We start from the raw sequence: 15,762 nt of genomic DNA, 5'->3' as shown, positions 1-15,762 counted from the left end.
CAAATATTGACCTTGACCATGACCATGACTTGATCCTGAACTCTAAAAACTAAATCCTAAAACCTGAATCGAAACTCTGAACCTGAATTTGATAACCTAAGATAAATTATGTGTGATTTCATTCAAACTTAACAATCCACAAGATTCACATCCCAATTAGGATGAAACAATTGATTGGTTCAAACGGTAGTGCATAGTAAAACTAGCAACATTCAACCATGCTTCAAACTTGGACACTTCATCTTCATTAAGTTGCTCAATCGATTCCCACCAACCTTTCTGTCTAGTTTCTGTCATTTGGTCAAGATAATTTGTTCGATCACTTTCAATTTTTTCTTTGATGTCAAGTTCTTCAAGCTTTTTTTCGAGTTGATTCACCGAATTTTGAGCAAAAACCATGGCCAGGTGAGTTTCATCACTTAACTGCGTATCAGGATTCTGAAAACGAGAAATGACTGCATCAGCTGTAGGGTGAAAAAATGAATAAGGCTTACCAGTAGGAGCAAACACTATTATTCCAATGTCAACATCAAATTCTTTTACGAGATTATTCGCTACTTTGAACAAACCATCACGGCGCTTTGAAAATGAACTTAACAAGGCCTTTTCATTTTTCATTTTTTTCATTGGTATCTTTTGACGTCCTTTAGCCTTTTTATTCTCCATGGCTAATTGATAAAACACGATTTATGAAATGATTTTAGTAAATGATACTTATGAAAAGACGATATCGCAACTATTTATATACGTTAAGTTTTTTATCAAGTGGCACATAACAAAATTTCTATTATAAATAAAAATAATATCTTCATCATAGAGAAAATTAGTAAGTGAAATGAATTTTATAATTTATCAACTTGTAGATAGAAATTTTTTGTGTAAAAAGCAAATCAAACTTTCCATTTGCATTAAAAAAATAAACCTTAAATGTAATCATAATTAAAAAATGTTAATATAAAAGTAATCTAAAAACCATAACAGGAAAATATATTAATATAAAATTAAAGTTAACATTTAATGGTAACAGAAGAATATGTCAATATAAAACTAAATCTGAAATTTAACCATAATAGGAAAATAAGTTAATATTAATCTAATTCTAAAGTTTAACCAAAATAGGAAAATATGTTAATAATTAAACCAAATCTAAAGTTAAACCATAATATGAAAATATATTAATATAAAATTAAATCTAAAGTTTAACCATAATGGGAAAATATGTTAACATAAAGCTAAATCTAAAGCTTAACCATAATAAAAAAAAATATGTTCATACAAAACTAAATCTGAAATTTAACCATAATAGGAAAATAAGTTAGTATAGATCTAATTCTAAAGTTTAACCATAACAGGAAAATATGTTAATAATTAAAACAAATCTAAAGCTAAACCATAATATGAAAATATATTAATATAAAATCAAATCTAAAGATTAACCATTTTGGGAAAATATATTAATAAAAAACTAAATCTAAAGCTTAACCATAATAAGAAAATATGTTCATATAAAACTAAATCTAAAATTGAACTATAATAGGAAGATATATCAATATATAACCAAATCTAAAGTTTAACCAAAATAGGAAAATATATTATTACAGAACAAAATCTAATGTTTAACATAATAGGAAAATATATTAATATAAAACTAAATCTAAAGTTTAACCATAACAGGAAAATATATTAATATAAAAGTGAATCTTAAGTTTAATCATAACAGTAATAAATAAATTTTGAATTGCGAGTTATTTTAAATAAGGTTTGACGTTGTCTCTATTGTTTCAACTATCGTATTATCTTGCATATTTATTCGTATGATCATTTAAATTTTACGAATATTTAAAATCGAAAAAAGTGTAAAGTGATAGTATCATTTTGTTGACGAATATTTGTTTAAGCATTTTAGCTCATATTTTGAAATATTAGTTTATTTTTGAATTAATTATTTTATTTTGTTAACCTTAAGAAGCTTGTTAATTTTGGTTAATTCGTCTTATCTAATCAAATTGACCGTTTATAATTTTATTTTGACTAAAGTGGTAGCATTTAAGCTAAAAGACTAAATTTGGGCCTTCCTTAGATTTTCCGCAGCCCAAATCTCTATCCCCAGCCCAATTCCCTCACAACCAACTAAAATATAAAAATCCAGCTCACATTTATTTTATTTCCTTCTTCCAGCCCAATCCTTTTACTCCCATTCAGCTAAGCTCAACAGCGCAACCCGACCCATCTGCATTATCCCTCTTCTTCTTTTTCTTCTTCCATTTTAACGTGTGAGAAACGCGTGACGAGACTACTATTCACGCCATCTTCACGACGTTTCGCTAGACGACAATGTCAACGGCTATGCGAGAGAGAAGCTCTTGATGAATCTCTGCATATTTTGTACGTTTTCAGCAAGAAATGCGTCCTTCGCAGGACAGGTGGAGTGATCTCCAAAATTTGTTGTCCTTCGCTCGAGATTGGACGACTCTCGTCTATTTCCGTTGGAAAATTGTACACGGTTCGTACAGATTTCCAGCCTGCTCGTCCTTGCTAGGGTTTAAATTTCAAAATTTCACATTAAATCCCAATTTTGTCCAAAACTTGTCAAGAAGTTTCCACGATATCCCTATCTGAGCCCTAATTTTTCCGCCTATAAATATCCCCTTCTCCACCTTGGTGAGAGGTTGGGAAAAATTTAGTTGAAAATTTGGGGTCAGGATTTAGTGGAAGTATCTGAAATTTTTTGTTCGAGCTGCTCCATCTAGTCCAAAATAAAGAGAGGCATTTCAAAGTTTTGCTAAAAAACTTTTTTACAAAAGTCTTGTGAAACGTGTTCTTCATTTAGCAGCATAGTTCAAGAGCCGTAAGACAAATATTTTCGGGGTTACTTGAATTTTCGTTGTTCGTGTACGAACTTAGTGGTGGGAAAGATCGTCGCTCTGTTCGTGTTGTCCCTGTTCGCTGCACCTCCGAATGTAATATATCGCTTATCAGTTCAAGCATTTATTTTAGCGTGTCGTCGCTGGTTTCTCTGTTCTATGGGCTGCTATATATGTTAATGTTAAGGATCAATTTCCTCTTCTTTCTCTTTGACTCATTGTAAGCAAATTATTGATGAATCTGTTTGTTAGTTCGTATCGATGCTTGTGTTCTATGAGAGTTTGTTGTTTCTTCTTGGGTCACTAGTTACTTTTCTACCAAAATTTTATTTCAAATGTGGTTACGTTCTGAAGCATGGAGTCCTTTCCTATGGAAAGTATCGTTGTCATTTGGTATATTTTCTTTGTTGTTTAGTATTGTGGTTTTGATGAAATTAATTAAGTCACGGTTGTCCCAAGTGTCTAATGGTGAAGGCTGTGATGCTCTATCTCTTTTTCTTACTGTTTTTCTATGCGTTCCTCAGCTACTATTTGGTTAGAGTTTTATAGATTCTTAGCATAATTAGCTAAGATTTTCTTTGCCTTAAATGACTTTGAATGGTATATCTCACAGTCATGCATCTTCGAATTCCCTTGCAGCATGCTAGGTAGTTGCATTCCTTGAGATTTACTGTATGATTTTGAATTAACGTTTTAGGCCTCAAGGTTGTTCAAATTTGAGCCTTGCAGAGTTTTTCAGTTGTAGTCATTTTTATGAAATGGGGGGTTGAATCTGAGGAAGTTTTATTTGAAGTGATTTATCGTGTTGTTTGACAGTTGTGCAATGCAATACAAATTTTATCCCTCTATTTGGTTACTATTTGTATTGTAATTTCATGTCATTCTTGCCATTTGGATGAAATAGTTTCTCTATATTATTAAAAAAATGCGAAAGACCCTTTATCCTTTTATGCTAACATTCTCTATAAATATTAGCATGCCCGTCATTTTTCTTATCTAAGTAAATGAGCTCGATTTTCCTTGCGTTTATTCACTGTTAGACTATTATCTAGCCATCATGTTAAATGTTTTTCTTTCGTATTCAAATAGAATCTGGCATGGTTGTTAGACTGGTTTTAGTCTTTGTGTGTGCTCATTTCGCTGTAACCTCCATGCTTGGTTTTGTAAGTAATTTATAGCGACATTGTTATAGAGCTCCAAGTTTAGTTTGTGTTTAATTTTCAAGTGAATTGTCTCTCGTTAGTAAACCCCATTTCAGTTATATAATGTTTTTTTTTTAATCTTAATTTTTTCTATTATCAAGTGCTTAGTTCCTATATATTCTCTCAATTTGAATTAGTTTGTCTAAAGATGTGTCATTTCTATCCGAAGCCTATTATGCTTGCTTGTTTTCCCTCCCCCTGCTAAGTGGGGTTTTGACCCCTTAGTTATTCTTTGATTTTGTCGTATTACTCTCCGACGTGCTGTGATAACATTTATTCTCGAGTATAGTGATGTGTTCTTTATTCAAAGGGTCATATTTCCAACTTATCCATGATGTGAAAAATTGGAATTTTCCATCTGACATGATTTGAAGCGCATGAATTATGTGACACCCAGAATTGATGTTGATTGTAGTTTTTTCGTGGTATTCTATTATTGTAATGAATTTCCCTTTTACCGAATTATTGCGAATATTAGTTATATACTTTATCTATTTTATTGCATGAGAAATTCATTTGAGTTCACAGTGAACTCCACTCCCTTGAACCTCGTGAGAGTCATTAAGACTCGATTTCCTTCTTAGAGTCAGTCAATCATGAATGACGGGTAGATCCGAAAAGGAAAAAAATTTCGGAAGCAACTAAGAAAGCCGAATGAGTTGGACTAGAAGACCCCCTTTATTTTATGTATTTTTGTATTTTGTTTATTTTCGGGCATAAGCCCTTGTCATTTTTCCTATTTTTGTATTTATTCTTGTATTATTATTTGCTTAGTTTAGGACAGGTACAAAAGAAAAGTGGGTTGAAAACCCAAAAAGTCGAACAGGTCAAAACCAAAAATAAAAGGGTCCAAATACCGATCCAGGCGGACAGATAACCCGGGTTGGACCCAATCTCTCCCTCCCTCTCTCTCCCTATCTCCCTTCCTTTGTCTTATCGTCTATTTGATTATATTTATGCGCTATTATTTTTAAATTTAAAAGAATTCAATCCTAGTAGAACGCCGTAATGTTTTAGCAACTTAAAATTGAATCAAGATTAAGTAGTTTCAAAATAAAAAATTTTGGCAAGTTAGATACTTCTACTTAGATAAAATTAAGTTTTATTTCCCAACCAATTCTAAATAATTTTATTTCAATCAATTTTTGGCCAGATAGTTAGTTGCCGAAAACCGTACTTAACGGGTATTTTAGGTGCTTTAAACACCTTAAAATACAATATGAATCCCCAAACCCCTTTCTTGTTTTCAAATGATTTTTATCTGTTTAAGTCATTTGAAAATAAAGTTTTTTTTAATTTTTCTCACAAATTAAGTGGCGACTCCTAAAAAATCGAAAACTTATAAACAAAAAATATTTTTTTCTTTTTCGAATAGAACAATATTAATATTCTTTAATGAAATCTATCAAGTCGGGTAGACAATAATGAACAAGGAATTATATTTAGAAATGATATAAGTTACGGGCCTATAAACTTTGAAATATTGCAGAAAAATCAAATCATCAACATGTGTTAATGTCAAATAGGTTGATTTAAATAATATTAAAATTCTATCTTTAATAAATAAATATATCAATAAAATCATATTTTATATAAAGGAGAACCTTAAATATGCTTAAGTGGCATCATCATAAATCAGGATTACCTTTTAAATTTATTTATTTTCAAAATTAGTCTTCTTTTTTTAATGAAAAATCATAACTTTTATGAAAAATTGTGATTTTTTTTAAAGTTGTGATTTTTATGAAAAGCTGGGACTTTTACGAAAAAAATTGACTTTTATGAAAGTTGTGACCGTTTTGAAGGGTTTTAACGTTTCCAAAGAGTTTTGACCTTTCCAATAAGGCATAATAAATATATGTTCGCATAACCCTATGTTGTATAAATAGAGGAATTTCTTGCAATTTTAATTTGTAGGTTTTCTTTTTCCGCTATAGGGTAGTTAAATTCAAATACATTAAATAAGTTTTTGTGAAGTTTGTTTCATTCCTAAAAGTTTTCATGGAGCTTAATCTTTTACTATAAGTCATAGTGATTCATGTAACAGTGACAATGTTTTTTTTTTTATTTTGGTGACCCTTTTTTAACTTTTGTTAAAGTTTTATCAAGCATGATTGACAATTTTGGTGACTTTCTTTGAATTATGTTCAAAATTTCTATAAAGATGATTGAAAGTTTGTCTTCTCTTGTGTCCCTCTATAGGTTTTCTTCATATGCTTTTTGGGAAAATTGTTTGTGGTTGTGATATATTTGATAGAACACAACAACAAATATCTGATAACTAATACGGAACCAATGATGAAGTTTGGAAAAAGAACTAAAATGATTTCTCTCTTGCTTTCCACAATTAGTATATTAATTTGATTGTTTTTTCTTAGCTACAAACATTTTGTATGTCATCGCACTTTTCCTAAAAAAAAATTTGAGACAATTAGTCCATATCGTTTATCGAAAGTTAACTAATTTGTCATATTCCTTCTTCTCTTCCTTTTGAGCATAATAAGAACTCAAGTTCTCGTTAAACTAACAAATGTCCAAAATACATTATAACAAAAATATTTTATTGGCAATAAATATGCACGTTCACAAAGAGCGTTACAACCTTTACCGACATTAATTAATTGTCATTGGATTTAAAGTTGCTATAGACTTTAGAGACATTTATACAGAGTACCAATAACCTATGAAAAATACATATTTAGCAATAACTAAGTTATTAATTATTGTTAAAGATCATTCTTGTCGTACTGATAACTCATTCTTTTGATAATGTCCTTAATTTGTTTGATAAAGAATTAATTGTTGACACCCAATTTTGGCCTAAGATTTTCAAAAATTCATAATTTTGGGCCACAATACTAAACCCGTCATTTGAGCCCATTTTGTGTTTATTTAAGTTATAAACTAGGTCAAAATATGGTGGAGGGGAATAAAAATTTTCAAAAAAAAAATAGAGAAAAACCCTAAAAAACTCCTTCCTCTTCTTCTCTCTCCCCTCCCTCTCCCCTTCCTCCAGCCGCTCTTCTCTTCTCCCCTCCCCCTTCCTGTCCTTTTCCCTTTTCCCTTTTGTCCGCCCCCCTGTCAGTCCCTTCCCCTCTCCTCTCCCCTTTCACTGCTCCGAGCTCACGCCACCACTGACCGGAGAAGAACATTAAACAGCAAGCAAACAATCGCCTCAGCCGCCTCCCTTCCCTTCTCCCTCTTTCTGTCGCCCACCTTCCCTGCCCTCTCTACCACTCTCCCGTCGCCCCTTCTCCCCCCCCCCCCTTCTTATCTTCTCTCCCTCCCTCCCTCTATGCTCCAGCTGAAACAACTTCAAACCTACCTCCACAAACCATCGACAACCGCCACTAACACCCACCAAACTCCGGTGAAACCCAAACCCCAAACCCCTTCGTTTTTCTCCCTTTTCCGGTGAAAAATCCATCGGAAGCAACACTGAAACAACCATTCCAAATAGCAGTGTCGGCGAGGAGCACGCCAACCGACAGTCCGCTCGTCCTCTCCTCTTTACCGGCGAGTTTCAGGCAACAACAACTCTGTAACAGCAGCCGAAGAAGCAGCTCAACGCCAACCCCATTTCTTTCGTTTTTTTCGTTTACGACCAGCAGCTTCGGCAAAGCTCTAAGCTGAACCAAACGACCCCGTTTTTCCCGTCAACTTCACAACAGACCCACCGAATCCGGACCAAAACTCAGATCAAACAGAGAGCACCAAAAGCCAGCACAACCCTCACCCAAAAAGCTCTCTCCCTCTCTTCGCCAAACCCACAACAACCAGACCTAACCTCTCTTTGTTTTCTCCCTTTTTTGCAGCGAAGCAGTCATTGAAAATGACTGAAAAACAGCACCACCACCAGCGAGCAACAGCAGCGCGCTGCAAACAACAGCTCCAACGGACAGCAGCGAGGACAACAACAACCGAAGAGCAGTTTGGCGAGAAGCAATTCAGGCGGAGTTTCAAATCTGGCTGGAAAATACTTCAGTACGGTAACCCACCTCTATAAATTGTTTGCTTGGTTCTTTCTTATGTTTTACTATTGATTCATTTATCTTTTGGTGATATTTTGCTTATTGTTAATTTCTATTTATTGTGATCATTTTTTTAATAATGATTAAATATAGTTGTCCAGCTATTTGTTAGTTTTCAAATTTTTCAAATCTGCATATTCTTTAATTTTGTTTGGCTATTTTGCTTTTGAGTTGGGTTTTATCTGTTTTTTTTGTTAAGTCTTAATCTTATTTATTATGTTATTAACGTTTTGACTAGTGTATAATATTGTTGGGTATTATTGTTGATAAATGTTCTCACTGTTGCATTATTTTTCACTTTTAATTATTGAATTCTTGTATTGTCTTTTATCAATTTTTTTGGCTCTTTTGATTTAGCAAGTTTGTGTTCATTTATTATTGCTCCTCTGTTTCCACATTATTTTTTTTTTGAAATTGTGAAGTATATATTGCAAGTCTACTGTTGCACTAGGTTGTAGTAGTATTGTTATTTATTTTTTTTATTTTTTGTTAAAGTAGTTTTGTTCTACATTTGAATTAATAATCTATTCTATTTTCATTTGTTGTTCTCGTCTTGTAGTGTAGTAGCTAGTTATATGAATTTAGTTTAGTTTATAGCATATTGGTACTTTCTGTTAATCTCATCTACTTTAATTGTATTTTATCTTAGTTTGTTTTATAGTTATTTTGATACGTTAATTTATTGGGATTGTCTTTAAATCATATTGATCTGTTGTGACAGTAATTAGGACATTGTTCTATTATCGGTTGCCTTCATTCTCATTTTATGTTTGTAAATTTATTATCTTTTTCATTTCTTGTTCGAAAGACATTGAACATTACAAGTTAAAATTGGCCGATGAAAAATTTATCCGTCGGGTTTAGAGGCCTCCCCATTTTAAAAAGACGGAATTTTAATTTAAGTTCATATATTTTAGTTGTTGAAATGGGCCGATGAAAAATCTATCCGTCGGGCTTAGAGGCCTCCCATTTTAAAAAGACGGAATTTTAATTCAAGTTTATATATTTTATATGTTGAAGGTGGGCCGATGAAAAATCTATCTGTCGGGTTTAGAGGCCTCCCCAATAATAAAAGACGGAATTTTAATATAAGTTTATACATTTTAGTTGTTGAAATTGGCCGATGAAGAAATTACCGTCGATTTCCAAGGCCTCCCATGTTAATAAGACGGATTTTTATTTTTTTTGAGTTATTCATTTTTATTTATATATTTTTGGTACTAACTCTTTTACTAAGTGTTTACAGGTACCCGGAGGTGCATCTCCTTGAATTATTCGAATGAAGTTCGAACCGTACTTTATTTCATTATTATATGAATATTGACGTTAGGCAAACTTTAGGCCGATAATTATTATTTTATTTTATTTTATTGTGTATATTGTGTGTTTATTATATGTACATTATTTTATATTCTTCCTCAATTTGAAAAAAAATGAATTCAGTCGGTAACCACATTTGTGGATTCCGAAGGGTGCCTAACCCCTTCCCCTCGGAATAACTTGAACCCCCAATCTAGAATCAATTGGTTTCGTAGACTTTGCTTTAATAATTGGTTTCCTAGTTTTCCTAAAATTAGGTGGCGACTCTTTTTTAAAACTCGTTTATTTTAAAACTTTTTTAAAATTGAATCAATTAATAATTTTCGAGTTGCCGCGACGTTTCTTCCTATTTCGAAAGAGTAGGGATGTAAACAGAATGACGACTCTGCTGGGGACTTTATGAGGTTTTAACCAATATGAATTTATTTTATTTTTTTCAAATTGAGAAAATTTTTGTTTTATTATTATGTTATACCTTGTATTTTTATATTCGCTGATTATTTGTATATTGTATTTATTCATTATTTATCTTGTTGTTGGTATATTATCATTGCATTCATGGCATAATATTTTCCGTCAAACGATAATTATTTCATTTTCACTAAAGGACGATTATGCAGGTTCGCAGTCGTTCATTAACCAAAGATTTTCTCGGGACACCCTGACGAGTGTAGTTGGCTACTTGATAGTCAACGATCATTAACTGTCCCAACCCAAGTAGTCCGCTTGGATCACCTTTTCCACTCAAAATAAAACCCACTCCTAGTCAACTAGTGTAGAGCCGAGCCAAATTCCGAAAATAGCGCCATTTGAACTAAGATGACTCAATACCCAAGGCGTGTTGAGCCCATTAGAAGACCACCTTGAGTCTAAAACAGTCCACTGCCTAAATGGACGTTCATACTTATGTGTTTAAATTTGAAGGGTGTATACGTTGTTTGAGAAAATCATTGTCTCATAGGGTAAAAATTAAGTTATAGTTTGCTTAGGTTAAAGAAAGAGCTTCACCGGCTACTAGCATATTCGAAGATATTGGCACCCGGGGATGACAACAAATCAAGAAAGCAGAAGGATCTTTCGTGGAGGCATAGTTTAGGGTCATATCCCTGTGTGGGACTGATTATTTTGTATACATTTCCCCTATTATGTATCCCCATTCAGTTTTATTTATAAAATTTGTATAAATTTGAGATTTAAGGCAATGAAATATTTCAAATGACATATACATCCTTCGAATCGATAGGCCTACCCTAGGCATAAAAGGGTCGCATATTCGTATATGATGCGCAATAATTGTTTGTATGTTATGTAATATATTCAGTTTGTATTTAATTAAAACAATATTTATGTGTTTTATTTATTATTTGTGTGATATTTTGCATTATCCATTATGTACGGGAAATAACACTTTTATATCTTGAGTTGTTTTTCTTCACAGCGAAAAATTGATTTATGTTTGAATTCAGAAATCATTATTTGTCCAAAGTTGCGAGAGACAGGAGGATTAGCGAAATTAGAGTCCTTGCATTTCTCAATTATATCAAGTCAAAACGAAAAATCAGGGGAGTATTTGACAGCATGAATATTGATGATTAAGAGGCTATAAAATATATTGGTGAAAAAAAAACACTTCATGACTACGATTTTAGTGGCGCTATACCTAGGAATTTCGTTGAGTTGTCTAAATCTTTAAATTCTTATATACCTTAACGACAGAACTACACGTACCTGATTCTCATTTCGGTGAGATACGTACACAACCCTTCTTGGGTTCGGTATTATCTTTTTCTGAAGAAAAAAAAGTTTGTCCATATTTTTCAACTCATATCTGCACGAACTACGAGTACCTGATTCTCATGTTAATGAGATACGTAGGCAGCCTTCTCGGGTTCGTTAATCATTTTTCAAAAAAAATAAAAAAAATTATTTGTACATACTGTTAGAGTCATGTCTTCAACTCGGTCGGGACCTATATGGTTAAGAGCATGTAAACATATTCGATATAATGGAATAGACTGACTTTGCGGTAAACCACAGATTCTCGTGGTACCTCTTATCTGTACTTTTGTGATGCTTGAAAATTCTCTTGCATTCAATCAAGATAAGAATAAAACTAACCTTATGTTTCATGTGCATTGTGTGGTGAGATTTTGATCGAAGTTCAATTGTGTTACACTGTTGATCTAGAACTTGACCTGAATGTTTTTCGAGGTGAAATCATGAATAATGTTTGGTTTGAGAAAGGATTGTAGGCCTTTTTTGACCCGATTGTGCCTTTCAAAGCCTACCAAATTACATTAATCCCTAATTTTTCCATTTTGAGCCTGAAACCTTCATTTGGACAACAACATCTTAACCACTACCCTTTTGAGTGCTTACAGGCACTACCCTCTCTTGGCCCAACCTTCTTGAGTGCACAAAGAATGTGCAAATTATAAAAGGAGATCAATGTTTGAAATTTCAAAAAGCAAAGATATTGAGTCTCTCAAAATCAAGGAAGCAAAGACTCTAGAGAAAAAAAGAAAAAAAAGTGGAAGAAATAAAGAAAGGCAGAAAATTCCTTTACAGGACCAGTGAAAGGTTGGAAGAAAAATATTCCAACAAAAAGAAAAATTATTATAATGAAGAAGTGAATAAATGAAAAGCTCCAAGGAGTAAGGACTCAAAAGAAGAAAAAAGCTCAAAAAAAAGCTCAGAAGAAAGAAAAAAAGAAGGGAAGGGAAAAACGTTAAAAATGAGAATTCAAAAGAATTTGAGAGGACATAGAATAATGAAGAGGATTTGACGCCAAATGCGTACCAATCATTAAGAGCACAAATTCTGTGTGACACTCAAGGAGGAATTCAGACACTTTTACTTCAAATAAATAACCTATCCATCCCTAATCCTACGTTACAAGCCAATGACAAGCCCTACATGATCATATTCCAAATGTTCTCACATTAGTGGAGATCTACATAAGGGTCAAGCATATGGTATCACAGTTGTATGCATTGAACATTCTTGTGAATGTGAGTGCATTTTGAAAATGTCCTATAATCAAATGTTTCAAATATGTGTGAAATAGGACTAGCCTTTGTAGTGAGTGCACTTGAAACAAAAGGATTGATACTATTTAAAACCTTTGTTTGAAACAAGATGAACTGATCTTGTCAATTCTTAAGTATATTTGAGATACCACTTGAAGCTGTAGGAATTACCTTAATTCAATCTTAAAAAAAAAGAATGGGAGATTTACCTGCAATCCTAACTGTTGGTACCAATCGTGGTGAATATTTGACTATCTTCTCACATTTTTTTTATTTTTAAAAAAAAAATAAAAAAAAAAGATTGTCTTTTGAGATGTTCATTATAAAAGGTGTCATTAAGTTAATCTTATATGTGTGAGACGCCTATTTTACTTCATTCGGGTGTCCATACCCAAAATGTGATATGTCTTGTTTTAGGCTTTGAATATAGCAAGGAATATCATTTGCATATTCCATCATGTTCATATTGTGCATTTTCTACTGATAATCTTTCAGATTCTTTGCAGCAGTCATCATCCACAAGATGGGAACAACGTTTGACTTGATTCCTGCTCCAATGGGATACGTAGGCGCCATAACGGCTCGGTCATATACCCAGTAAGATTTCCATTTCTCTTCATAATGGAAACTGGGACAGAATTTTTGAGAGAATCTCAAAAATTCATTTGAAGTTGGAATATTATCGAGCATCCACCTCGTTAGAGTTGGAATATTATCGAGCCATCCACCTCGTTACAGTTGGAACATTATCGAGACATCCACCTCGTTACAGTGGAATATTATCGAGCCATCTACCTCGTTACAGTTGGAACATTATCGAGCCATCCACCTCGTTACAGTTGGAACATTATCAAGACATCCACCTCATTACAGTGGAACATTATCGAGCCATCCACCTCGTTATAGTTGGAACATTATTGAGTCATCCACATCGTTACAGTTGAACATTATCGAGCAATCCACCTCGTTACAGTTGGAACATTATCGAGCCATCCACCTCGTTACAGTTGGAACATTATCGAGATATCCACCTCGTTACAGTTGGAACATTATCGAGTCATCCAGGCCTCGTTAAAAATCATGCATTGCGGAAAATCATGCATTGCGAGTTAATAGTTATGCATCGAGAGTCAATTCATGCATCTAGAGTTAATATTCATGCATCGCGAGTTAATTCATGCATTGCGAGTTAATATTCATGCATCGCAAATTAATATTCATGCATCGAGAGTTAATTCATGCATCGCGAGAAGATCTCATACCTCGCAGAAATGTATGCATCGCAAGAAGATTTCATACCTTGCGTAATTCATGCATCACTAGTTAATTCATGCATCTAGAGTTAATATTCATGCATCGCGAGTTAATATTCATGCATCGAGAGTTAATTCATGCATCGCGAGAAGATCTCATACCTCACAGAAAATTCATGCATCGCGAGAAGATTTCATACCTCGCAGAAATTCATGCATCGCGAGAAGATTTCATACCTCGCAGAAGATCATGCATCGAAAGTCAATTCATGCATCACTAGTTAATATTCATGCATCGAGAGTTAATTTATGCATAGCTAATTAATATTCATGCATTGCAAGTTGATTTTTATGCATCGCAAAAAGATTTCATCCCTCGCAAATTTTTATGCATCGTGAGAAGATTTCATACCTCGTAGAAATGTATGCATCGCAAGAAGATTTCATACCTTGCGGAATTCATGCATCGCGAGAAAATTTCATACCTCGCAGAAAATTCATGCATTGCGAGAAGATTTCATACCTCACAGAAAATTCATGCATCGCGAGAAGATTCCATACCTCGCAAAAATTCATGCATCGCGAGAAGATTCCATACATCGCGAGAAGATTCCATACCTCGCAGAAAATTCATGCATCACTAGTTAATTCATGCATCGAGAGTTAATATTCATGCATCGAGAGTTAATTCATGCATTGCGAGTTAATATTCATGCATCGAGAGTCAATTCATGCATCACTAGTTAATATTCATGCATCACGAGTTAATTCATGCATTGGGAGTTAATATTCATGCATTGCGAGAAGATTTCATACCTCGTAGAAAGTTCATGCATCGCGAGAAGATTCTATACCTCGTAGAAATGTATGCATCGCAAGATGATTTCATACCTTGCGGAATTTATGCATTGCGGGAAGATATTCATGCCCCGCAGAAGATCATGCATCGAGAGTCAATTCATGCATCGCGAGAGTCAATCCATGCATCACTAGTTAATATTCATGCATCGCGAGTTAATTCATGCATCACTAGTTAATATTCATGCATCGCGAGTTAATTCATGCATCACTAGTTAATATTCATGCATTGCGAGTTAATATTCATGCATCGCGGATTAATATTCATGCATCGCAAGTTAAAATTTTATGCATCGCGAGAAGATTCAATTCCTCGCAAAAGTTTACATATCGTAAAAAGATTTCATACCTTGCGGAATTTATGCATCACGAGAGGATTCAATTCCTCGCAAAAGTTTACATATCGCAAGAAGGTTTCATACCTTGCGAAATTTATGCATCGCGAGAAGATTTGATCCCTTGCAAAATTTTATGCATTGTGAGAAGATCTCATCCCTTGCAAAATTTTATACATCGCGAGAAGATTTGATCTCTTGCAAAATTTTATGCATTGCGAGAAGATCCCATCCCTCGCAAAATTTTATACATCGCGAGAAGATTCCATCCCTCGCAAAATTTGCGCATTGCGGAAAGATATTCATGCCCCGCAAGCAATCATGCGCTGTCAGAAAAGGGATCGTGCATCTCAAATGAAATATTTACCCTTCAACGTCATATGACGTTAAATGTCGAGGAGAGAAATTAAGTGTCGACACGGTGAAAAACACTGTCTCCCATTTAAATTGCATTTTAAGCTGACAAGTTTTATCTCAGTCTTTGTCAAGAGAATTTGAAAGGATGAATTTCTTTAAAAAAGAATAAAAAAAATCAAAAAATCAAAAAAAAAGAGAAGGAAAAAATCAAAAAAAAAACAGGTGCAAACTACTTCAACAAGGATGCAACACATCATGGAACCTTTTGGAGACAAGTCTGTGATTGACTTCCACCACATGCAACCGCACTTCTTTACAAAGGTCATGTGTTCGATCAAAATTGGGTTTATCAATTTTCTTTGTCCACGATTTCTTTCATCAATCATACACAATGAAAGGGACAGTTGTTGACACCCAATTTTGGCCTAAGATTTTCAAAAATTCGTAATTTTGGGCCACAATACTAAGCCCGTCATTTGAGCCCATTTTGTGTTTATTTAAGTTATAAACTAG

The 15,762-nt window shown here is 33.6% G+C and overlaps 1 protein-coding gene and 1 long non-coding RNA gene across 2 annotated transcripts; one reads left to right on the top strand and one right to left on the bottom strand.

Annotated features, from left to right (window-relative positions):
• Positions 1–156: 156 nt before the first annotated feature.
• Positions 157–666, bottom strand: LOC101268727 (agamous-like MADS-box protein AGL62). Its single transcript, XM_004248852.1, has one exon. The coding sequence runs from the start codon at positions 664–666 to the stop codon at positions 157–159; it is 510 nt and encodes a 169-aa protein (XP_004248900.1).
• A 6,320-nt stretch (positions 667–6,986) lies between these two features.
• LOC138339181 (uncharacterized) lies at positions 6,987–10,642 on the top strand. The gene is made up of 2 exons (XR_011212230.1): positions 6,987–8,055; positions 10,038–10,642. It is a non-coding gene; the product is annotated as an uncharacterized lncRNA (long non-coding RNA).
• Positions 10,643–15,762: the final 5,120 nt, after the last annotated feature.

Source organism: Solanum lycopersicum, chromosome 10 (genome assembly GCF_036512215.1).
Source record: "Solanum lycopersicum chromosome 10, SLM_r2.1".
Classification (NCBI taxonomy): Eukaryota; Viridiplantae; Streptophyta; class Magnoliopsida; order Solanales; family Solanaceae; genus Solanum; species Solanum lycopersicum.
This window is presented reverse-complemented; position numbering and strand designations above follow the sequence as displayed.